The sequence below is a fragment of the Peromyscus eremicus genome, chromosome 17 (genome assembly GCF_949786415.1).
Source record: "Peromyscus eremicus chromosome 17, PerEre_H2_v1, whole genome shotgun sequence".
Classification (NCBI taxonomy): domain Eukaryota; kingdom Metazoa; phylum Chordata; class Mammalia; order Rodentia; family Cricetidae; genus Peromyscus; species Peromyscus eremicus.
The window spans coordinates 61,061,371-61,087,424 of record NC_081433.1 but is presented as its reverse complement, the minus strand read 5'-3'; the positions used below and the strand labels follow the sequence as shown (position 1 = coordinate 61,087,424).

Below are 26,054 nucleotides of genomic sequence, written 5' to 3'. Positions count from 1 at the left end.
TGTGTGCCCTGAGTTTATGTCCATGCACCATGTGCCTGGTGCTCTCAGAGCTCAGAAGAGGGGCTAGGGCCTGGAACTGGAGTTCCAGATGGTTGGTGCCTCCATGTGGGTGCTGGGAACAGAATCCTCTGCAAGAGCAGTAAATGCTCTCCACCACTAAACCACCTCCCCAGCCCTTTGTTTTGGTATTTTTGAGACAGGGTCTTACTTTGTAGCCCAGGCCGGCCTGCCCCTTCCATGTACTGGGGATACTGGGTCTGTGTCATTATGGTCAGCCTAGCCCGGTGTATTATAATACAGTTTATTTATCTGCCCCATGACACACACACATCAAACCCACATACCCAAGGACATCTTTGTTTTCCCACTTTTTGACACGTGCCTTTAACCCCAGCACTCAGGAGGTTTGAAGCCCACACGGTCAGCATTGCTCAGGGAACACTGTCTCGGAACAGAACAGAGGAGGACACCTTTTATGGGGGTCCTCCATCCTGCAGAGGCAGGCACTCTCTTGCTGTGTGCTGGCCCGCCAGCTTGAGGCAGGGTCAGGGATAACATAGCCAGGACTGCCCTCTAACTTGTTGTATAGCCAAGGCCTTCCTCGAGTTTCTGATCCTCCTGCCTCTGCCTCCTGCGTGAAGGGACTTTAGGTGTGTGCCACCATGCCTCATGTGACTGCAGCAGGCTTCTGTGTGTGGACACCTGCACCCCCAGGGCAGTATAGGGGAGTGAGCTTTGGGGACCTCAAGGTAGCATCTGCCATTTGTCTTAATGAGATGTTACCTTTGGCAGACATTACACATGGTGGTGCTGGGAGCTCCCTGTCACCACATCCTCACCGGCACCTGGCAGTGTTAGTAGCTTTGGCCATTATCTCATAGTTATGCCGTGACTTCACAGACCACAGTGAGTCCACCTCCTGCCTGCTACCACCTGGACTGCCCTCGTGGCCAAGGGCACAGTGTTCAGCAAAGCTGCTTCCTGCCCTTGACCTCAAGCTAGGAAGATGGCTATTGCCATAGGAAGGAGGAAGTGTGCCTGGCTGTTAGAGGCCTGGTCTCTGCAGGTTCCACTATTCTGGCCCCTGAAGGGTGCTTCTGCCCTGCTGAACTCTCTGAGCCCCAGTTCCCTTGAGTATGGAGCACATGGAATATTGATGAGGACTGCCTCCCGCCAGTAGACTTTGCTCTGTCTGCTCTGCCATTTGTCCTTACCCTTGGCAGCTCCTCCCACACTCAGTTCTCCCTTGAGGGTCCTGTGTCACCTAGGCATCTGCCTGTGGGACAGGTACCAGGCTCATGGGGACCATCCTGGAACTGGTGTTCTCACAAGGCCCTGCCCACCCTGGCTGCCACTGTGTATGTTGAGATCTTCTCCACAGCCAGAATGGCTGAGAAGAATCCAGTTGGAGGCAGCAGAGCCAGAGGCTCAGTGCAGTGAGCTGCTCCTTTCTGTCTCGGTGCTAGGGAACTGCTGGGAGGTGAGCTGCGGTGTGGGCTCAGGCCAGGACTGGATTCTGGAGCTTGTGGTCACCTCCTCCTTCAAAGACCCCTGAGAAAGCGAATAGGTGTGTCTGTGCACAGACAGTCTCTGTGCATGTGCGTGCATGTGCAACCATGTGTAGAGTGTGGATAGGAGGGAGGGCCGTGAGTGTTCTGATGGCAGGTTTGTGTGTCTGAGGGGGCACAGAGAGAGAGGCCTGTTCTCGGGGAACCGGTCAGCAGGTCACAGGACTGTGTCCTCCCTGGCCCAATTGCACCTGGTGACTAGGGGTCAGAGGACACCAGGGCTGCACGTGTGATCAATGTCATTGAGTGCCTCTGCTTAGCCAGACCTAGGGGTCCATGTTAGTTCAAGGATCACAGATATTAGGATGGGCTTCTGTCACTTGTGCCTCCCATACCTGCTATCTATGGGATACTGTGATGGTGCAAGGTTGCCAGCAAACTGGGAGTCAGCCAGGTAGACAGCTGTAAGGAACAATCTAAATGGGGCCATGGGCCTCACAGAGCACCAGTATGGGCACCTCTGGGCTACAAGGCCAGACTGGCCACTGTCCAGGCATTTGGGCTGAGATGACAGATGTCCTGGAGAAGTTTCCTTTTGAGGACATCTGGAAAGCTGTTGGAGGAGGCTGGAGCCTGGTTTGTGGGGCCAGAAGCTGAGATCTGAGGTCGTGGAGGCTTGAGCCATATGGAGGCTTGGGCACACAGGCTGACAGGTGTGTGTTCCCCCACTCTCCTCGGTAATCTCCTGACCCGATAAAACTGTTGAGAACCTTCCCAAAAGTGACTGTTTCCTGGGAGGTCGGCACTGCTGCAGAGAGCTCCGAGCAGAGGAGCTCAGCTACCTCCGCCTCATGCTTATCTTGTTCCCTTGAAGACCAGCCGGTTTTGTCTCAAGGCAAATAATAACTGGTGGCGGAGAGAAAGCTGAGGAGTCTAGGCTGCAGTCTCCCCGCCATCCCCATGGCTAGCCACCACAGACGGCTGCGCAAGTGCTGGTGACACAGGGGCAGGTGTCACAGCGCCATCTCAGACCCCGTCTTAGCAGAGAACCTGCCTTTCTTCATGTTTGAGTTGGGCCTGCTTGCCCTAGCTGGCTTTGGGTCAGATCGTAGCCTTTGTTATGAGGGCCGGTGGGTGCAGCCGCCTGAGCGAGCATCTCTGCTCCCTCTTTGAACTCCCACACCCTTTCTGAGCAGACTGTGGCAGCACGACCTGTCACAGCCAGCTGAGAAGCTGAGGGGTAGGGGGAGACCTGAGTGTGCTCCAATGTGCTTGGCTCTCTGTGCTGGGGTCAGTTATCTTCCTGAAGAGATGCCAGTAGACAGGTGCTGGACATCAACTTCTGCACAGACTGTCCAGAGGTCAGAGTATGTCACCCTGAGATAGGACACATGGGGTACAGTCCCTCCCCACTGATGTAACTGCTCATGCAGGCTCTGCTGCACAGTGTGGGGACAGAGAGGCAGAAGCAGCTGGAGTTGAGCCCGTCAGACAGCACAGGCCCATGAGTCTGAGCAGGTGGCTCGAGAGCAACGGTCATGACTTGATTTGACTCAGGAGCTCAGGCTCAGGGCGTTCTGTGCCTGAGGACCCTGAAGACCTGGTCACCGGGGTGGACGCACCAGTGCCTGCCATTGTGTCCATAGGTGGTCTCCTTGAGCTTGCATTTGAGGAGGGGCAGGGGTAGAAGGATGAAGCAAGGTGAGGCCTTGGGTTGGCCCAGGGACCCTCGCTCTCTGGGAGTCAAGGGCTGTGGTTGAGTGTGCAGGCCTGCTGGGAGGCGGTGTGTTGTTTAGCAAAGTTCTGGAGTTGCATGCAGGTCACGAGTGGGGCTGAGTTGCAACATCGGGTGAGATCAAATGGCGTGGTGGCCAGGCTGGGGTTGTTCAGGGATAACAGAACTTGCTGTCCTGTGAGGCTGGGTCCCTACACCCTCATCCAGCTCATGTCTTCTCTGTGCTTGTCCTGTGGTTGAGATTGGGGGTGGGCCTTTCAATTTAAGGGGGTGCGAAGTGCCTTGATTGTGGCTGAGGATTTGGTTGTGGTTTCCTCAGAGAGCTCACCAGGGCAGCCCAGGGATGGCCCTGACACGCTGCAGGAGTGGTGCAGGAGTGGCAGGCCCATGGGTGAGACAGGCCAATGTATCTGCTCTGTGTGCTCTGGGGGCAGAGCTGGGTAATGTCCTGGCTGTGACATCACTGGGGTCAGTGGGCAGGAAGCATGGCTGCCTAAGAAAGCTGCTCTGCAGGTGGGCGCAACCACTGAAGGGAGTTGGGTAGATGAGTATTTGAGAGATTGTTATAAAACTTGGCTTTTTGGCAGTGTGGTGGCGCATGCAGGTAGATCTCTGTGAGTTCCAGGACAGCCAGGACCACATAGTGAAACCCTGTGTCAAAAAAAAAAAAAACCTAATAAACTGAGCAACAACAACAACAACAAAATACTAATAAAGCACAGCTTTTCAAAAAATAGGTTTTGTTTTGTTTGTTGTTTTTAAAGAATAGCTGGTAATAGTGGCATATGCCTTTGATCTCAGGGAGGTGGAGGCAGGTGAATCAGGAGTTTGAGGCCAGCCTGGGCTACCTGAGACTCTTTAGAAATTAAAGAAGGAAAGTCAGGACATCCAGAGCAGGAGCCACCCACACAGGATAATTGCCCTAGAGCCAAAGGATAGGCCCCAGGCTCACCTGGGAAGTGGGTACAGCACTTATGCTCTTGGTGCTGCCCTTAGTGCCCCAGAAACAAATGCCCCTTCCTGGCAGCAATGGTGTAGTGTGTAATGTATGAAAGGATGACTGGACGTGGTGGGCACACTGTCATCCCAGCAGGTGGGGTTGAACCCACCATGATTAAGTAGCAAGACTCTTGACCTTAAAAACAAAAAAAGAGAGCTGGGCATGGTGTCGCACACCTTTAATCCCAGCACTCAGGAGGCAGAGGCAGGCAGATCTCTGAGCTCAAGCCAGTTCTGGTCTACAGAGTGAGTTCCAGGACGGCCAGGACCACACAGAGAAACCCTGTTTCAAAAAAAAACAACAAAACAAAACAAAAAAGGGAAAAGAAAAGCTAGACACACCTGTCTCCTTGGCACTTTAGACACAGAGGCAGGAGGATTGCAGAACACTGGGGGCTGGCCTGGTGTAGGTGTTGAGTTCCAGGTCCGTAAGACTTTACAGAGCTAACAAGACTGCAGCACCCAGCTGTGGGGCTCTGGTCTCCATCTAACACCACTTACCCAGGCACGGGGGCAGAAGACCAACAGTCCTGGGCCATTCCCAGCTACATAGGCAGTTTGAGGTAAGCCAGGAATGTGTGAGAACTGCTCACAAGAAAAAGAAAATTTAGCTGGGTAAAAGGAAGCAGTGGCCAGCAGACCTCTGAGTTTGAGGACAGCCGGGACTACACAGAGAAACACTGTCTCAAGGAAACAAACAAGTGAAAAAGAAATCTAGTGTCCTTGTAGGAGACAGACAAGAAGAGGGAGTGGAGGAGTCAAAGTGCCGGTCAGGTGGAAGGATGCTAGGTGGGGCTGCCTCTGCTTCAGCTCTGACACTGACCCAGGAGGACAGGTTTTCATGTTTGGAACTTCCGGGTCAGAGGCATTTGTTACACAGCCACAGATCCCATGAACTGTGAGCCCTGGGGACCCTTGAGAAAAGACACATTCACAGGGACAGAAAAGTGTTTGAGGGGGCTTGACAGCAGTTCTCTGGTTCCACGCCCAGGGCTGCAGGAGGGTAATGGTCCCTGCTGGGTGGTGTCTTCAGTTACAGCCTTATGAGTCTTGCTCGAAGAGACAGCAGATCTCTGAGTTCCAGGACAGCCACGGCTGCACAGAGAAGCCCTGTGTCAAAACAAACAACAAGAGTCTTCCTTGAGATGTCATGTTGTGAGCTTGCTGGGTTTCTCTTTGAGTTAGACAAACATACTTACTGTGGGTCACTAAGTGCATCACGCTCAGCATTTTGCAATCTACCTGCTCTGTGGGACCTGCTCAGTGACAGTGAGAGCCACAGCTGTGGGCCTGGTTCCCAAGCTCCAGTCACTCACAGGGAGGCACCATTCCCAGCAGGGTCCATAGCCTTGGCGACCACACTCATCCTGCCAGGAAGCCAAGGGAGAATTCCTTAGCAGCATTTCCCAACAGGCTGGACTTTACTGGAAAGGGGTGGCTGCCAGGAGGTCTCTGGCTAGGGCTCAGCCCCAGCAGCCCTCCCTCTCCTGCCTGTAAGCCTCTGAGAAGACAGCCTGTGGCCTGGCGCCCCGGGAGTGCTGGAAGAAGGGATCCACACCCTCCTTTCCCTGATCTTCTGTCCTGGATGGGGAGTAGGATGTGGATGGGGGGATACACTGCTCAGCACGGTTGACGTACAAACTGAAGCTCTGCTCCAGGAGAGGCCACGGCATGCTCTGCCCCCTTCACCTAGCTCACCTTGTCTGGCTCTAGATGGGACCCATCCATCACATACCTGGTCTTTACAGCCTTGAGACCAGTGTCTCAGACACAGCCCTGCTCTTCCAGACTCGGGGTGCTGCCACAACATAATTGTCAAGCTGGAACCATGTCTTAATAGCCACCAAATTGAATTGGGGTGCATATGCCTTTCAAATACATGACAAATTTTTTTCATGGGGGGTTCAAGACAGGGTTTCTCTGTGTAGCCTTGGCTGTCCTGGAACTTTCCTTTTAGACCGTGTTGGCCTCAGAGATCCGCCTGCCTCTGCCTCCTGAGTGCTGGGATTAAAGGTGTGTGCACCACTGCCCAGCAGCAACTTTTTTTAAATTTTAAATATTTGTTTATTTTATTTTTATTATTATTATTATTGTTTTGTTTTTCGAGGGTTTCTCTGTGTAACAGTCTTGGCTGTCCTGGAACTCAACTCTGTAGACCAGGCTGGCCTTGACTTACTTGAGACCCTCCTGCCTCTTCCTCCCAAGTGCTGGGATTAAAGGCATGTGCCACCACTACCAGCTGTTTGTTGTATTTCTGGGTGTGGATGTCTGTTGTGTGTGTTAGGTGCCTGGGGAGGGTTCAGGTTCCCTGGAGCTACAGACGCTGGTAAGCTGCCTTATGTGGACACTGAGAACCGGACTCCATCCAACAAAGAGCAGTAAATGCTCTCAATCAAGGAGCCGGCTCCCAGCCCTTGTTTCTTCTTCCCCTTAGAACGATACTGTATGGGTGCTTTTGCCTGCATGTTTGTCTGTCTGTCTGTCTGCACCACATGCACATCTGATTCAGGCAGAGGCCAGAAAAGGGTGTTGGAACCCCAGGAACTGGAGTTACAGACAGCTGTGAGCTGCCATGTGGGTGCTGGGATTGACCCCAGGTCCTCTGGGCAGCCAGTGCTAGTAATCACTGAGCCATCTCTCTAGCCCTGCCCCTTTCTTTCTTTTTCTTTTTTTTTTTTCAGGCAGTTTTAATGTAGCCCAGGCTAGCTTCTAACTCACTGTGTAGGCAAAGATAACCTGATCTCTTGCCTTCAGTTCTCAAATGCTGGAATTACAGGTGTGCACCACTATACATAGTTTATGGGGTCCTGGGAATGGAATCCAGGGTCTCATGCATGCTAGGTGAGCCCTCTACCAGTTGAGCCCCAGCCCCTTGCCTGTCCTCCCTCACCCTCCCTTCTTTTTGAATCAGGGTCTCTCCTGTGGTCTACACTGACTTTCTGTGGCAGCCATCAGGAAGCCTGGGCACTAACACTCTGTCCTTTTGCTCAGTGAAAGAGTCCCAGTCTGTCTAGCCCTGAAATTCCCAAGGTAGGTCAAGATGCTAGCTTCCCTCTGGACTGCCTGGGTACTGAGTATGAGCACCTTCCTCACCCTGGCCCTGCAGTACTGGATAGGGTGTCAGTGGAGCCTTGGCCACACTTCTGTAAACTGTCCCCTTGCCTTACCGCTTGCATAAACACTTCGTGTTGCCTCACCCAAGCTGCTCTCTGGAGATGGAGAGAGGACTCCAGCCCTATGTCCCGATGTTGGTCTTTGTGTCGAGTTGCAGGGAGGGGGTAGGGTGTCTTGGGGCCAGCCTCACCTATTCCCACTACATTGCCCAGGCCCCGTGACCATGACACTCATCTCACTGCCCCACAGGATCTGAAGCCAGCTGGCTCTCAGCCTCTTAACAGTGTGGACCCTGCTGGTGCTGTCAGCCAGATACAGTGGCCCTGCCAATACTCTGGCTCACGGCTGTGTCCTCTGCCAGAAGCGTGAGTTCAGCAAGCTTCAGGAGTGACACATGTCCCCAAAGAGTATGGCTATTGCTGCTGCCTGCCAGCAACACATAGTCAGGCTTATTAACCTGATAGGACCAGTTTGGGTGTCACCTCCAACCTACCCTAGGGATAGTGATGTGACCCCCTTAGCCACATAGGTTCTCCAGCACCCACCAGGATCCTTTAGGCCACTAGTGACCTCCCACATGTACTAGGGGCCAGTCTAGAAGTTACTGAGATTTCACAAAGTGTCACACCTGCTGTCACCTGGCCCATGGGACTGACTTTCTTGCTGTAGAGGTGGCACCATGAACTAGGACCCTGATGACAGCATCCAGATGGAAAAGCAACCCTGGACTGCAGAAGGGCAGGTCCCTGCCAGGACAGACAGCTGTCTTATACTTCCATGTCACTGTTCACTTACACACAGCAGGAACCTGGAGGCAGAAGCTGATGCAGAGGCCATGCTACTTACTGGCTTGCTCCTCATAGCTTGCTCAGCCTGCTTTCTTATGGAACCCAGGAACACCAGCCCCGAGATGTCACCACCCACAATGGGCTGGGCCCTCCCATATCAATCACTAATTAAGAAAATACCCTATAGGTTTGCCTACAGCCCAGTCTCATGGGACATTTTCTCAATTGAAGTTCCTTCTTTTCAAATGATCCCAGCTTGTGTCAAGTCAACATAAAACTAGCCAGCACAATTGATTCCTTGTCAGCTTAACACACACAAACATGTCACTGTTAAACCATAACCTTTCCTTTCTTGTTTTTCCCCAAGATCACACGTTAATTTCAACATTACAACATAAACATTCCAAATTTTAAAAGTCCCACATCTTTAAAAATTCAGTTTCTTTTTTTTTTATTTTTATTAATTTTTTTTTTAATTTTTATTTTGCAATACAATTCAGTTCTACATATCAGCCACAGATTCCCTTGTTCTCCCCCCTCCCGCCCCCCTCACCTTCCCCCCAGCCCGCCCCCCATTCCAATCTCCTCCAGGGCAAAGCCTTCCCCACAGACTGAGATCAACCTGGTGGACTCAGTCCAGGTAGGTCCAGTCCCCTCCTCCCATGCCGAGCCAAGGGACCCTGCATAGGCCCCAGGTTTCAAACAGCCAACTCATGCAATGAGCACAGGGCCCGGTCCCACTGCCTGGATGCCTCCCAAACAGATCAGGCCAATCAACTGTCTCACCCACTCAGAGGGCCTGATCCAGTTGGTGACCCCTCAGCCATTGGTTCATATTTCATGTGTTTCCGTTTGTTTGGCTATTTGTCTCTGTGCTTTATCCGACCTTGGTCTCAACAATTCTCGCTCATATAAACCCTCCTCATTCTCGCTAATTGGACTCCCAGAGATCCACCTGGGGCCTCGTCATGGATCTCTGCATCCAGATCCCTCAGTAGTTGGATGAGGTTTCTAGCATGACAATTAGGGTGTTTGGCCATCCCATCACCAGAGTAGGTCAGTTCGGACTGTCTCTCGACCATTGCCAGCAGTCTGTTGTGGGGGTATCTTTGTGGATTTCTGTGGGCCTCTCTAGCACTTTGTTTCTTCCTATTCTCATGTGGTCTTCATTTACCATGGTCTCCTATTCCTTGTTCTCCCTCTCTGTTGTTGATCCAGCTGGGATCTCCCACTCACCCAAGCTCTCTTTCCCTCGACCCTCGCCCTTCACTACCCCCACTCATGTCCAGGCTGTTCATGTAGATCTCATTCCATTTCTCTGTCGTTGGGCGATCCCTGTGTCTTTCTTGGGGTCCTGTTTTCCAGGTAGCCTGCCTGGTGATGTGAGTAGCAGTCCAGTCATCCTTGTTCCACATCATATACCCAAGGAATGCTCAACCACACCACAAGAGCACTTGTACAGCTATGTTCATATCAGCGTTGTTTGTAATAGCCAGAACATGGAAACAACCTAGATGCCCTTCAACTGAAGAATGGATAAACAAAATGTGGTACATATACACAATGGAATACTACTCAGCAGAGAAAAACAATGACATCATGAGGTTTGCAGACAAATGGATGGATCTAGAAAAAATCATCCTGAGTGAGGTATCCCAGACTCAGAAAGACAAACATGGTATGTACTCACTCATAACAGGATACTAGATGTGGAACAAGGATGACTGGACTGCTACTCACATCACCAGGCAGGCTACCTGGAAAACAGTTTCTTTAAAATAGCCAATCTCTTTTAAAATTCAAAGTCTCTCAACTGTGGGCTCCTGTAAAATCAAAACTAAATACTTTCTTACTTCAGGAGGGAAGAACCAGTGAGTGCACAGTCACAATCAAAGTAAAACCAAACCCCTACTGTGTACATAACTCAGTATCCAGCGGCACACGCCTTTAATCCCAGCACACAGAGGCAGAGGCAGGTGGATCTCTGTGAGTTGGAGGCCAGCCTGGTCTACAGAGTGAGTTTTAGGATAGCCAAGGCTACACCGAAAAACTCTGTTTCAACAAACAACAAAAATTAAAAAACAACAACAATAACTCAGTATCCAATGTCTGGGATCCAACTCAAGATCTTCTGGGCTCCTCCAAGGGGCGTGGGTCACTTTTCTGACTCTGCTCTGTGGCTCTGTGTACACAGTCAGTCTCCCAGGCTTAGGCAGCTTCACTCCACAGCTACTGTTGTTTTTGGTGGTCATCCCCTGGTACTGTCATCTCCAAAATGCTGGGGTCTTCTGCTACAGCTGGTCTGTACTTTGACCAATAGCCTCATCGGCTCTCCATGACTTCTCCATGCCTTCAGAACCAGTACGACTTGGGTGACTCTCACACTACCAAGTTTGATTATAAACAGGAAGTACAACATTGGCCACTTCTCACAACTTCTGTGTGCTCATCCTGGGAAAATACTTACCAGATTTCACTCAATGACGCCAGTCTCTTCTTAGTCACAGCTGGTTCTTCAGCCCCAGCTGAGCAGTGTCCACTGACCCAGCAAAGCAACAGTTTTACTTGCTAGTTCTGGTCTCTTGTTGATCACAGCTGATTCTTCAGCTCCAGCTGATCACACAAAAGAACTGGGAGAGTCTTTGCTTCCCTCCGTCGCTTGACAAGGCAGATCTCCATCGTCTGCATCGCTCTCAACATTCTTACATTCCAAGCTCCTGCAGAACAGCTCACTGAGCTCTCAACACCCAATGGCTTTTCTGGCCCAAAGTCCCAAAGTTCTTCCACAGTTCTTCAAAAAACATGGTCAGGTCTCTCAGCAATACTCCACTATCCTGATACCAATTTCTGTTGGTCAAGGTTACTGTTGCTGTGATGGAACATCGTGACCAAAAGCAACTTGGGGAAGAAAGCTTATTTGTCTTATACTTCCACGTCACTGTTCATCATTGAAGGTGGGGACCAGTGTCAATCACTAGCCCCTGGACCAGAAGGAAGCCCAGTTCCCACACCCCTGTTTCCATCCCATTTACCATGCCCTCAGGTGGTGCCTGCCCCACCCTCCACAGCCCCGTGTTTCGGTGCCCATAGGATAACAGCCACACTGATGTCTCCTCAGCTAGAGAGCCAGTGCTGGCCACTTCCTGTCCAGCACTCTCCTGCCACTGCTAACATGCTCTCCCACTTTTTTTTTTTTTTTTGTCACTACAAACCTGAGTGTCACCTTCCACCCTCACCCTGTGACATTACTGTAGCATTCATTTAGGGACATGTCCCAGTAGTCAGCCCATTTCATGGGGTGGGGGTCATGACACTGCTGTCTGGGTGTTGTTCTAACACCTGCCTGCCCCTCTTGGGGGTAAACTTGAGATCCCATGATGGATGCTCCCTCCCTCTTCTCCACTCACCTCCCAGGTTTGGTGGCCACAGCATCTCCTTGCCTCTTGTGTGGATACTTTCTTTCAGTCCCTCACCGACCCATTGGCTAAGAGAAGCCACCTCCCGAAGACCCATCCCGTTCTTTGATTGGGGACCCGAATGCAGTGTGGGTATCTTCTGAGTGTAATGGAGGCCCCTTCTGTCTCACTAGGACCTGTGGGGAACCAGGGCTAGTGTGCTGTCCTGTCTGCGTAGTTTCCAGTGGGAGGCATGCTAGGTCCCGACAGGGCTGCCTTTCTGTTCATCTGCCTGCTCACTTACCGTGAGTGCTGTGTGCTTGGTGCCTTGTTGCTTGGGTGGTCACTGTGTGCAGGTGGACAGCCTCATAGGTCTCCCCTGGCCCGTGACCCACTGAGACCCAGCCCCTGCAATGCCTCTCTCAGAGCTCAGCATGCATACATGTTACCGGGAGTCCTGTGCCCCTTCAGGATGGTCGTGAGTGATGTGTTAGTGGAGGTGAGGTGCTAGCTGTAACAGCCACAGCACCCTGCTTTAGGGTGGCAAGACCATGTTACTTCTTGGTTTGGTTTGATTTTAGACAAGGTATCATGTAGCCCAGGCTAGTCTCAAACTTGCTGAGTAGTTGGAATGACCTTGAATTCTGACCTCCTGCCTTTGCTTCTCAAGTGCTGTGTTTACAGGTGTGCACCACCATGCCTGAGTCCAGATTGCTTCTTTCTCAAGCCTAGAATAGCTGTTGGTACCACATAACCTGCCTGAACTGCAGACCCAGGGCTGTGGTCCAGTACAGAGCCCCCAAGCCCTGCCATCCACAGGCTTGCCTTCTCCTGCCATCAACTGGCACCTGTCGCTCACTGGCCAGATTGGGGTAGGGCTGGTGCTGGAGCTGTTTGGTGCTCTCAGCAGCCGGAATCTCAGAGGGCTGTGTCCCTTCTGACTGAAACCAGCCCAGGGGGCCGGGCTTCTACAGGGTCCAGACTGTAGTCCTTTCTAGACCTGGCTGGAAGAGTGAGACTTCATTCCAGAAGGCTCTTGGATGTGCCCGGTGGATCTGTATGTGGGTGTGTGGGTGTGTGTGGGGCACATTAAATGAAATTTGTGTGCTGGACCCCTGATTACAGCAGAGCCTCCTGACCGGGGGGTTGCTGGGGAGATGTGGTAGGAGTGAGTGGTTTAGAGCACAGGACACCTTTGGAGAAGCTAATTCCTCAGGCTTCTGAGGCCTTTGAGTCTGTGCTGTGGGAAGAGCTTGGATGTGAGACACCTGCCATCCTTCACATGGCCTGACTGCACTGTCCCAGGTCAGAGGGGCCAGAGGTGGCAGCCACAGCCAGCTAGGCTACTAGGTCCCTCCACAAGACCACCTGCTGGGCTAGTGGCAGGCATTAACAGAGTGGCTCACCTTGGTCACCTGTCTCCCCCATACTGACTCAGCCAGTGGACCTCCAGCTGTCAGGGGAATGGGTCAAGGCTGTCATGAACAGCTGTGGTCCTTGGTTTGTTGTGGAACACTGAGTGACACTCACTTTATTAATCTCTGTGGGGTCACTATGACCTTGTGACAGGTGTGGGTCTTGGCACTCTGCCCAGAGGCTGTTGACTTTGGAGGCAAGGTCTTGTCCTGCAACGCAGACTGACCCAGGATTCACCATCCTCCTGCCTCAACCTCCCTCCATGATGGCGCACCACCATACGTAGCTCGTTTTGTCTTGCGGGTCCACCCATGCCGTCCACAGCCCTTCGGTAGCTGCAGTCAAATGGCGGGTTTGGGTAGGTTGTTCAGGTGGCTGCTGGGCGGGTCTCTCCTCCGAGTGAATGGCTGCTTGTTGACAGGAAGGGCCCAGCCTGTATGGCTAGGAGCCCAGGTTTGTGACTGCAGCCAGGTCACATGGGGACAGCCACTTGAGGTCAGCCTTCCCAGGTCTCAGGAAGGCTGAGCTGGGCATCCCTGTCCCTGTCCTCTGAGAGTGAGCAGCCAGGAAGTCTGCAGAGCACGGGGAGTGCCCGTGTGGCCATAAGGCCACTCAGAGCTGGCACCTTGGGCTGCCCCCTCCAAGACTCCATGCATGTTGGGGAGGATGTATCCTTTCCTGTCTTGTCCTTGTCTCGGCCCTCAGAAGTCTGGTGGCATGGTTGATCCCCATGTTCTGCTTCTGCACCAGCCTCTGGAGAGCTTGGCCCTGGTGGCAGATGTGGGCCAGTGCCACAGTGACTGATGGTTCAGACAGCAGGGCCACCTGACCTGTCTCCTTTGCTCTGAGTGGTTCTGTGTCTTTCAAAGGCCTCCTGTAACCTGTCTTTTCATTTATGGTAAGATACGTCTCCAGTTACAGTCCAAGCATGTGTATAAATCTTGAAAAAAGGAAGTGGAAGGATAATGAGTGGGACTTCCCCTTGCTCTGTTGCCCCCTAATCCACAGAGACATCCACACAGGCAGGCAGTGCACAGAGGTGGCTCCCATACTGTCTGGCTGGTGAGGGATTTTGTTTTCTTATTTTTTAGTCAGGGTCTCACGTAGCCCCGGCTGGCCTCAAACTTTCTGTATAGCCAAAGATGGCTCCAGGCACTGCCTCATTCTCCTGTGAGCTGGGATTCACTCATGCAGCATGTGGCCATTGGACCCAAGGTCATGTCCAGCTCACATTCTGCTTCTGGATGGCTCCACCAGTTGCTAGCCCTTTAAATCTCAAAAATCTGAGCTTTGGCTGTAAATTCTCCCACTCTCCTTGGTGTGGCACACCGAAGGGTGCGGTGGTGCCAGGGTTGACTCAGTGACAAGTGTGCACCTGGTGTGCCCAGCATCACACAAGACCAAACACCCCACCACCCTATACAGCATGTTCGTACGTGGTTTGGTCCTGTGCAGGGGGGTAGGTTGTCCTCTCAGCATCTGCCATTTGTTGTCCCTGAGGACATGCCACCACTCACTGGGTAGGAGATTGGGTTGTGGTGTGGCTGTGACCCCGTGCAGGGGGCCTCACGTGTGTCTAGCACAACAGCCCTCATGTATGCTGCCTCTTGTACATGGTCCCGTGTGAAAAAAGGGGATGCGGGGTATTCTGAGATGTGGCTGAGCAGCTGGCCTGGGTGTGAGGGGCTGACCCTCTGGAACATGTCTGGAGAACAAAGAGGGTTCAAGGCTCTCCAGACAAAGGGACCCTCGCTACCTCCACCCTGGGGTCCAACTGTGTGCCATTTGTGGGGCCACAGGATGCTTCACCCTGTCTCACCTGCCCCTTGGCTGGCTGCTCCTGCCATGCCAGCTGGTGGTATTGGTTCTGGCTCTGGCCCAGTGTGCAGTGCCCCCTGTCCCCTCAAGGCCTGCCCTGCACTGGGAGGCATTGGCACTGCAGCTGTGCATCACCTCAATGTCTAGTGCAGAAGTGGAGGGGGCAGGAGCCTGTGGACAGCAGCATCTTTGAGAGAAGGTGGCCTGGACCCAGTGAGTTCAGGAGCAGATTGGAGGCTGAGCGATGTGGTCAGCCTGCTCTGGGCGGAAGCCCTTCAGTGCAGGTTTCCTGTAGAAGCTGCTGCATAGACACGGTGTCCCAAGGACTGGACAAGTGTCCCTACCCCAACAGCAGGAGTCGTGTGTAATGAGCACCTCAGTTGGGCTCATGGTTTGGAGGATCCTGCAACTGGTAGTGTTCTGGGCCTGGGGACTGGGTGATCTGCTCCACAAAGGCCACGGCGTTTTGAGCTGTACCCTCCTCCTCTCCTAGGGAGTGGGCCTGTAACAGCATCCAAGGCTCCTGATCTGGAGTTCAGCCCCTCCCCCTCCCTGTTGCTGGCTGCCCATGTCTCAAGGCTCTGCTTCTGTGACTTTGACTCTGGCAGTTGGAACTCCTACTGACCCTTCAAAACCCTTTGTGTCTCTGAATGCGCTGTGTGCTCTGGCCCTGTGTGGCTGGAAGGGTGTGTACTTTCTGTCCATTGAAGCTTTCCCTTTTTGTTCTCTTGTAGGATTCTGTGTCACTGAGACCATCCATCCGATTTGAAGGAAGCCAAGGAGTGAGTGTTTCCTGTCCTGACACAGACATGGGCTGTGGAAAAGGGTGGGCACGGGCTGGCTCCTGCCTGTCCACATGTGGGTGGCCCCAAACTGGACCCTGACACCCAGTGAAAGCCATGTGTGAGAGCAGGGTGGTCATCTCACAGTGATCCTTGGGGTGCCCTCTCATGGGTGGATGCCATTCCTGCCCCCAGGGAGGGCATGTGTGCGGTATTCAGATAGGAATGCCTCCATGGCAGTTTCTACACCCCCAACCACCTTGTGGTTCTGGGGAGGGAACCAGACAAGTGCTTCCCCACTCAGCTACATCTTTAGGCCTCTGTCTTAGTCCCTGTCCTGTTGCTGTGAGGAGACACCACAACTAAGACACCTCTTAGAATACATTAAAGTGAGGGCTTGCTACAGTTTCAGAAGGTTCGTTCATCATAGACAAGAGCATAGCGTCACAGGCAGACGTGGTTCTGAGAAGTGAGAGTTGTACTCTCTGGTCTGTATGCAGAGAGAGGCTCTCGGCCTGGCATGGGCGTGTGACACACCTCCTCCAACAAAGCCACACCTCCTAATCCTTCTAATCCTATCACATAGTGCCATTCCCTGGTGACTAAGCATTCAAATAGATGAGCCTGTGGAGTTATTCTTATTCAAGCCACCACACCTCTTTCTCTGTCCCACCAGCCAGCTCCCAAATAATGATGCAGAGACTTATTATTTATGAAGGCTTGGCCTTTAGCTTAGGCTTGTTGCTAACTAGCTCTTATAACTTAACCCATATTTTTATCAATCTACATTCTACCATATGACTTTTACCTCTGTCCCATTCTGTGTGTCTCTCTTGCACCTAGATTCATCTCCTACTTCCTCCCTCCCTGCCCAGAAGTCCTGCCTATACCTCCTGCCTAGCTATTGGCCATTCAGCTCTTTATTAAAACAATCACAGCAATATATCTTCACATAGTGTACAAATATCCCACAACATTTCCCCCTTTTTTTTTCTAAATAAAAAGAAAAGGTTTTGACTCTTAACATAGTAAAACTATATACAGTGAGAACAATTATCAGGTAAGAGTTACATTTACAATATCTGGTCCATTTGTATTTGGCAAATTCAGATAAAATACTGTATTATCTTTCCTATCTTAGTGAGTCCAAAGTTTTATACCTAAACCATTCTCTATCATAACTTGTATTACCATCCTAAAAATACCTTTTTAGACCTTAAAACATCTTTATAGATAAACAACTTAAGCTTTTTTGTTTCTCAACCTTATAAACTTTACATCTCTAATGTAAGTTTCTTTTCTGAATTTGGTAACAAGGAAAACTCTAAAGCTATAGCTATCTAGTCTTCAACCCCATCAGAGACCTGAGAAGGATATATTACCTGAGTAAGCAGGAAGTACAGGGCAAGCAACTTCCAAAACTAAGAGACAACAGAGATATCCAGCTGCCTGGAGAGTCACCCCAAGGTTCCTCTGCAACATTGGGGCATCCATCTTTGGCTTATAGGCCTAGAAAATCTGACAGACTTTTCAGTGAAGCAGAAATTTTGAAGGACTGTCCCACCTTGTCTTGACAAAGCTCTGCAGTCACATTCTTTTGTGTCCTGCTTGTCTAATATGGACAGCATGCTGTCTGCAGTCAAGGTAAGGGGAGTTTCTTGCCCAGTGGCTACTTTTTCACAATAAAGGCAAACTCCACATGGAGGTTCTTCAGTGCCCATCATTCTTTCTTGAAGTAGATTGGTGCTGCCAGGAGCAGATGCATCTTATTGATATGAAAAGCCTTATGTTATTAAAACATCTTAAATGCCATATTCCAGAGGTCTCTGAAATGTTTGAAGACCATCTATCTATCTTAAATATATTTCTGTTTGACCTTGAAAAAATACCTAACATGACCACAAATTTGATTGTTAGTGAGTAACTACTAACCTGTATTTCTTAATTATCTTAAATAGTTTGTAAAAAATAACTCTCGAGGACTAGAAATTTACATTACATTGTTAAAATAGCTGCATAGGTACAATACCTTAAATAAGAATAGAAACATATATACAATATAACAAAAATAACTTTAAGTTTGTGTCAATATACAGAAATCCATACCATTGTAAAATATTTGAGATTAATAGTTGCTTGTTTTTGTTTTTGTTTTGTTTCGAGACAGGGTTTCTCTGTGTAGCTTTGCGCCTTTCCTGGAACTCGCTTTTGAGACCAGGCTGGCCTCGAACTCACAGAGATCCGCCTGCCTCTGCCTCCCGAGTGCTGAGATTAAAGGTGTGTGCCACCACCGCCCAGCAATAGTTGCTTTTTAGTTTAAAGTAGATTCAGTAATCCAGCCCTTTATCCTATCATTCCTATATCCCCCTTTTTTCTTTTCAGAAAGAGATCTTGAATCTAACCTCTCTTGCTTAGTTTCCTCCTGTACCATATCCAGTAACAACCTTCAACCAACCCCCTAGACAATGACAAACATCCATAATCCATTGAACAACCAAAAACCATCCACCCCACCTCTAGAGAATGTGGGTGTTGTGTTATCTAGACTTCTTCTTCTGTTGTTAAGTCTTGGGAAAAGTAGCTGTATCGTTGGTTGTCCAGTCTCTGTGTGATGGGAAAGTGCATGGTTTATCTGCGGTCCTGGCTGGAGTAGTCTGTGAGGTTGGATCATCTCAGCTAGCAGCTTTGAAGTTGTTTTGGATGCAGGATTTTGAAGAAAATGCGATAGAGGCATTCTGAGAGGCTGGATCACCTAGGCTATTTGTCTTTATTGGTGTTTGGTCCTTTTTCTGAAAACACACGAACTTTTAAAGGTAAGATACATATCTGCATTAACACTAGTATGGAATGTGCAGTGTGCACAAGTCAGTTAAAGATGATTTTTTGTTCTATGTTTGAGCAGGAAAAGGCATCTGTTAACTTCATAAGTCTATTTGGACTGTATAACCAAACCTCTATCCTTGCCATATGAAAGGATGGCATGTAATAATAAGTCATAGGGACTCTGTAGCCAACAAGATTTATCATGTCTCATCCAGCATCAGAGTTGTTCCCATGTAGAGGGATCAGCATATAACTCACCTGTCCTGCAGTCTTTCTTGGTTTCTTTTTTCATGTCTGTAGCCAAGATTTGCAGGAGGTCTCACCCCGTCAAAGCTGATCTTCATTAATTTTGAAGAGCACCATAACATTTGTTTCCTGTGGAAACAAAGGCGTAACCTCTCCCCCAGTGCAACATATTTTCTGACTTGCATTCTGAAGTTAAGACATTCTTAAAATACATAGGTTGGTTTAATTTAGTGGTTTCCATAACCCAATGTCTGTCAGCAGCTATTGCTTTTTGTACATTAGCTTTTTGTACATTTGAAAAAATTCAAAGTTGACAAAACACCATACAGGATCCAGACGCCCTGTGCATTTCCCATCTTTACGTGCTTTATTCTTTTTATATCCCTTTATTCTTTCTTTAAGGACTTTTTATTATTTCAAAATTATTTTCTCTATGACTATCTATACCCATTTTTACTGTACTTATTTAGAGATTTTCTCAGTCTGGACCGCTTTACTGTGCCCCCTGCAGCCTTCTCTGACCACGTGAGCCGAGCCTTACACCTGCTGCGTGGGTTGGTCCCTAGCCAAGCCTGACGCCCGCAGCACCAACCTGGAGCAGACTTTCCCTGAGCCAGCATTGCTTCTGCTGAGCATGTGGACTGCTTAAGTGCTCGCTGTGGCAGCCGCACCTCTGTGAGCTGCAAACATTGGGTTCCTAGGAAGCCATCTCCATTTTTTGCTGTTGTTTTTAAGATTTCTCAGGCCCTATGTAGAAATACGTGCCCAGAGGTTAGGCACCACGTATAATGAGTCTTTCTTTGTCCCACCAGCCAGCTCCCAAATAACAAAACAGAGACTTATTATTAATTATGAAAGCTTGGTCTTTAGCTTAGGCTTGTTGCTAATTAGCTCTTAAAACTTAAATTAACCCATATTTTTATTAATCTACATTCTACCAAATGGCTTTTACCTCTGTCCCATTCTATGTGTCTCTCTTGCACCTAGATTTATCTCCTACTTCCTCTTTCCCTGCCCAGAAGTCCCACCTATACCTCTTGCCTAGCTGTTGGCCATTAAGCTCTTTATTACAGCAATCCCAGCAATAGATCTTCACACAGTGTACAAATATCCCACAACACTTTTTCCCCCTAATTTTTCTGCATGTCTGTCTGTGCACTGACTGCTCAGTGCCCGCGGAGATAGAAGAGAACTTTGCATGCCCTGGGACTGGTGGTTGGGAGCCACCACGTAAGTGCTGGAATCTGAACCCAGGTCCTGTGCAAGTGCTCTTAATGCTAAAGCAATCTCTCTAGCCCCTACTTTTTACTTTTATTTCGAGACAACATCTAGCTATAGTACCCAGAATTGGTCTTATACTGAGAATCCTCCTGCCTCATCCTATTGAGTAGCTGGTGTGGCCGGCCTGTGCCCTGGTCTTCTCCTTATATTTCTGTGTGGTTTTAGAGCCTTTCCTGGAACTCACTCTGTAGCCCAGGCTGGCCTCGAACTCACAGAGATCCACCTGCCTCTTCCTCTCGAGTGCTGGGATTAAAGGTGTGTGCCACCACCACTTGGCCCTTTATGTTGTTTTAAACTGAGAAAACATTGCTTAAGACGTTTCTCAGCTGTTAGCCTGCCACCCAACTTAGTTCCTATGGAAGACCCTTCCCCTCACACAGATCATCTTGAGCCAGGATTACAGGGAGAGCTAAACGGGTTTGGGGTGATGCCAGTGCCCCTGGTAGCAGGATGGCCCCAGGCCTCGGTCCTCAGGCACCGTAGAGTGGGCTTCACCCACCTCACTAGGCTCTGCCTGCAAATGCTGAACGTAGGCCACCTGTACACCTCAGACAACCTAGAGCCAAGCTGAGACCTCCCTAGAAGTTACAAGTGCCAGCTGCACTCCCTGCCATCTGAGACGTCAGCAGACTCTGAGCTACACATTGGGCATCACCCTGGGCAACTGAAGCATTCACCGAGGCAGATCCAGCCCCCTGGACCTTTGATCCCTGGCCTCATGCCCTGCACTGGTTCTGAGTAGCTTCCCTGCCCATCACTTCCACCCTGGCCTGGATGACATGGCTCCAGCACCCTGTATCCCCTGTCCCCGGAGGTGCAGAGCTCCCTTCTCGCCCCTCTCTCTGCAGGCTCAGTCAGAACTCCCAGCACTGAGTAGCACATGGGACCCTTCCATGGTCTGTGTACTACAGGACCTTGAGCTCAGGCTGCCATCCCTGTATGAGGGCATGTAAGGAGCCCGGCTGTTACTGGCTGTGACTCAGGTCTTGTGCCGAGGAATGTCTCAGCTACAGCCTAAGCTAGGAATACGTGTTGAGGACAGGTGGCATGGAGTCTCCACATACTGGGCCCATTCAGAAGTCCCTTGCAGTTCCCTGAGCCTACAGCCAGGTAGCTGCTTCCTGTCACCATTCAGTAGAGAGCAAAAGCCACAGCTGGGACCTTGGCAGATGGCACGAGTCTTGGTGATATTGCCTTCATGGCTCCTTGCAGGCTGGAGAGCCGGTGGGGGGAGGGGTGTGTATGTGTATGTGCATATGTGTGAGGAGTGTAAGTGTGTGTATGTGTATGTGTATGTGTGAGTGTTGTGCATGCACATATGAGGCCATGTGCTTGTGATTGTTGAGTGTGAACACCTAACACCCTGGGTGAGTTGTGAGAGGCAGGCCAGGGTTTGACGTCTCAGATGCTAGGTGCGGGCCACTCTGTCCCTCTGTAGACCTGATGAAAACGTCCCGGGCCTGGAGCTAGGGTTCTGTGGGTACAATACTCGTCTGCAGCATTCCTGAGGCTCTGAGTTCATCCCCAGTTGCCAAGCAAACCAGGTGTGGTGCACACCTGTCATCCCAGCCCTGAGGAAGTGGAGGCAGGACAGTGAGAAGTTCAAGGTCAGCCTGGGCCACGTTGTGAATTTGAGATGGGCTAGGCTAGAGACCCTGTCTCCAAGAACAAACACATTTGAGCTGGGCAGTGGTGGTGACACACGCCTTTAGTCCCAGCACTCCAGAGGTCAGAGGCAGGTGGATGTTGGTGAGTTCAAGGCCAGCCTGGTCTACATAGTGAGTTCTAGGACAACCAGAGCTGTTACGTAGAGGAACTGTGTCTCGATAAAAACCACACACAAAAACAAAAACCCACGTTTGCATTAAGGCAGACACAGGCAATGGGGCCTTTTAGGCTTGGTTGCTGAGCCACGCAGGGCCATAGGATGGAATGCACACCGTGTCTGTCTGCAGACACATGTTGGCAGGAGTGCAGGCTGTTGGCTGCTGTGGCAGCTGGATGCGTTCTGACCTTCATGGATGCCCCAGGTCAGGGCAACCCCATTGACAGGTGGGGAATCTGAGTGACACCCAGAGGCCAGTGGTTAGGGTGAGCTCCTCTGTTGCCTGAGTCTGACAAGAGTGTGGGGATGAGTTGCCATCCTGTCCCTTTATGCCAGGAGGTGCCACAGAGGAAGATACTTCCATGTCCTGCTGTGCAGGTTGCACACTGGCAACCGTGGCATGGTGTCTGTGGGGGTGAGTGGTAGCTTGAGCTGCAGCCTCCCTGTGCCGAGGACCACAGTGACATCCCCTCTCCCCACAGCACATCTCCATACCCCAGCCTGACTGCCCTGCGGAGGTACGGGCCTTCTCCTTCTACCTCTCCAACATTGGCCGAGACAGCCCTCAGGGCAGCTTTGACTGCATCCAGCAGTACGTCTCCAGGTAAGGCTACCTGCCCTCAGGCCCCTAGGCACCCCAAAACTACCACAGCTAGACTGTGCCTCTTCCTGCAGTACCCCGGGCTGGCATGGCATGGCTCAGGTGGCACCTCAATGGTGGCACTTCCTCTTGTTCTGCAGCCACGGGGATGTCCACCTGGACTGTCTGGGCAGCATCCAGGATAAGGTCACTGTGTGCGCCACTGATGACTCCTACCAGAAGGCCCGACAGAGCATGGCACAGGCAGAGGAGGAGACTCGGAGCCGAAGTGCCATCGTCATTAAGGCTGGAGGCCGCTACATGGGTGAGTGGCAGGCAGCATGCCGGGCCAGGAGCGTGGTCACGCTCTGCTCTAGGCAGGGTGGGGTCTGTCCACATGCCATGTTCACAGGTCCACATGTCCATGTCGGAGGGTGTTGGAGGGTAGGGGCTGTGGCTACAGGGCCCTGGGTCAGCCACCCTCTCCCAGTCTGTGGCCTTGGGGAACCTTCATCAGAGAAGTGCAGGGCTATGAGTAGGTCAAGGCCCTATTTAGTACTCCAGCTGACCCCAGGCACTCTTCCAAAGGGCACTGTGGCCACAGATGCCGACTGGGAGGTGGGTGAACTTGGCCTCATGAGGACAATCCAGCAATGAATGGGTCAGCACCAGGCATTACCAGGGAGGAAGGAAGGGCCTCCCTCGTCTTGCCGTATGATGTTTTTTGTGTAGTGATGTGTGTATTCCTGATACACAAGTGCAGCCTGCTCGGCCTGGGTGACGTTACTCACCCGGCTGTCAGTTGGTGTGCTCTTCCCGGGGAGACTGTTTCTCAGGAGCTCAGCCTCCGTAGGTGCTTGTAATGCTTGGTGCCAGGCTGAGGCCTTGTGGGCTTTGCTGTCCACTGTAGCATAAGTGGTGAGTTTGGGGCCAGCCTGGTCCACGGGAGACTCTGCCTTGGCGGGTGGGGAGGGGAGGTGGAGAGATGGCTCAGCGGAGGACCCAGGTTTGGTTCCAGGTGCTCCAGCGCCCTCTACTGGCCCTGCACATATGGGCTCAGACATGCACACAGGCAAAACACTCTGCGTATAAAAACAAGTACATCTCTAAAAAATAAGAGTTGGAATTTCACATCGCTTCTCCCCAACCCCACACACTTGCAGTGGGGCAGCTTGGGTAGGACTTCAGTCGAGCGAGCACGGCTGGACTTTGTCCTTTGTGCTGTCCCTGGTGACAGGCACTCTCAAGGTCAAGATGGGGTCTGCATACATGTAAATGGATCTGTGGTCCTGTGGACACAGTTTTGTTATCAACCTCATCTTGTCACACCTTGTCATAGTACCATGGTGACTTCTAAGACGGTCACCATTTAACTAATGGGCATACTTGTCATCTCAGCACCCAGGAGGCTGAGGCAGGAGGATGGTGAGCCGATAGCCTGGGCTACATAGTGAGACCCTGTCTCCATACCAGACTGAACAGATTGTGAAGGGAGTTCTCCTGGCTGAAGGCCTCTAGGTGCCGGGTTTGCTCACGATGGCTTTCTGATGCCTGCACCTGCCACAGAGTACTGGGCGAGGCTGCAGTTCAGCCACAGGCATCCAGGTCTCTGCTGCAGCTGCTAGGGCAGCCTAGATACCATGACCATACTGCCTTGAAAGCTGCAGGAGCAAGCAGAGTGGGGCTTGGGGCTCCTGCAGGGCCCCTGTGCCCGCAGGCTAGGGCTCCGATTTCACATACGCCATGGTGGTTGGCTCTCCTAGTTCCACAGGCCGGGACGTGTCATCTCCCAGTGCCTTCCGTCCTTGGGCTGTGGCAAGACGCCCACACACTCAGTTGCACAGTCTCTCCCCACCTCTCTTCTGTTGCCTACTGCTTGCTGTGCTGTGCTGTGGACGCTGATGCTGCTCCTGAGTGTTAAACCTGCTGCACCCTCCGTGGCAGGGTGTATGGCTGCCCACTGCACCCTGACACCCAAGCTCTCATTGCAGGTAAAAAGGTTCAGTTCCGGAAGCCAGCACCAGGGGCAGCCGATGCGGTGCCTTCCCGGAAGCGGGCCACCCCCATCAACCTGGCAAGTGCCATCAGAAAGAGCGGTGGAAGCGGAGCCAGCAGTGTGGTACAGAGGCCCTTCCGAGACCGGGTACTGCACCTCCTGGCCCTGAGGCCCTACAGGAAGGCTGAGCTGCTGCTGCGGCTGCAGAAGGACGGGCTGACGCAGGCGGACAAGGACATTCTGGACAGCCTGCTGCAGCAGGTGGGTACAGACCAGCCTGACCACATGTGCAGTGAGCACTGGGAAAACCGTTCTCCAGGCTTCCTGACTCGGAGGTGGTCTCAGGCCCAGCCTCCTGGAACTGCGGGCATGTCCTCAGTGCTTTCCTAGCAGGCAGTACCCACGGCCCCGTATGGTGTTGGAGCACAATTTTGGCAGGCAGCCACCGCCTGGAGACCTGCTCAGAGCTGTGTCCGTGACTGCTGTTAGCCTGCACTGTTCACACCTGGGCTATGCCTTCCTGCTGCTCCCACCCACGGTACTTCCTGGGGCTCTGCAAGGCGGGCCCTGCTGCTGACTTCCAGCCACTAGCCGGGGCTCAGGAGACTGCTCAGTGGGGAGAGGAGCTTGCTGTCTGGTGATGCAGTCTGTCACTTGAGTTCAGTCACAGCGTTTCCCACCCTAATAACTGAAAAACACATTCAGGGCCCGGTGAGACGGCTCAGTGGTGAGGAGCACTGTCTGCTCTTGCAGAGGACACAGGTTCCATTCCCAGCACTCCTGTGTTGGTTCACAACTGTAACTCCAGTTTCAGGGGATCTGACACCCTCTTCTGGTCCCCATAGGCACCAGGCATGCACATGGTGCAGACACACACATTTGGGCAAAATGCCCACACATGTAAAATTAAAAAATTAATAAATTTGACAGCACCAGCCAGGCCTTGGGGAACAGCATAGAGGTGGATTGGGGTTGACCTCGCCCTGTGCTCTGGGTAACAGCACAATATCAGGGGTCTCACAGAACGCTCTGGAGTCTGGAGAGACCGTGGAGTGCACACGGTGCAGCATGCGGTTCCCAGGCCTCTCTCGTGTAACCAGCCCTATCAACTGCACTTGGAGTGGGGTAGCAGAATCCCACAGGTTTGAGAATGGTCCTTTACAGCCTTCCCAGGTCAGCAGAGGCCCTGAGCTCTGCAGTGAGGAGCCTTGAGCACAAGCAGGGCAGTCCAGGGGCTAGACAGACCAAGGAAGCCAGAAGTCTGCCCTAGCAGGATGCTGGCAGTAGTAGGTGGTCAGACCACATGCCATCAGGGAAATGTGTCCATGCTGTGGAGAAGCTGTGGGTGAAGGGCATGGCAGTGCACCATTTAAACCTCAGTGCTATCATGAAGTCACCATCACTCAGCCAGTAAAAGGCCCTTGCCAGCTTGGCATGCTGGCACACCTATGATCCCAGTATCCACAGACAAGCAATTGTAAGTTCAGGGCCAGTCTGGGCTACAAGGCAAGGCTATATCTCCAAATCCCAAAACGCATTCCTCTCAAATGGCAGCAGAACGCAGAGTACTTACAGGTTATGGCCTTGGTACAGCTGAATGGCTGGTGTGTGCCTATGCCTCACTCTGTAGCCCAGCAAGGCTGGCACAGACGTGGCCTTGGCCCCTTCAGGCCTCTCTGATGAGATGCCCTGAGCCTCAGCTGACAGACAACCTGGGATGAGCGAGAGAGAACTGGCTGGTGGTCACC

The 26,054-nt window shown here is 51.6% G+C and overlaps 1 protein-coding gene across 1 annotated transcript in view; it reads left to right on the top strand.

Annotated features, from left to right (window-relative positions):
• Window positions 1-26,054, top strand: part of Ell (elongation factor for RNA polymerase II) — a 49,297-nt gene that overhangs the window by 17,487 nt on the left and 5,756 nt on the right. The window contains exons 2-5 of the mRNA XM_059244935.1: window positions 15,508-15,555; window positions 22,213-22,334; window positions 22,472-22,635; window positions 24,302-24,567. Of these exons, the coding sequence (XP_059100918.1) occupies window positions 15,508-15,555; window positions 22,213-22,334; window positions 22,472-22,635; window positions 24,302-24,567 (600 nt within the window). The remainder of the gene's footprint in view (window positions 1-15,507; window positions 15,556-22,212; window positions 22,335-22,471; window positions 22,636-24,301; window positions 24,568-26,054) is intronic.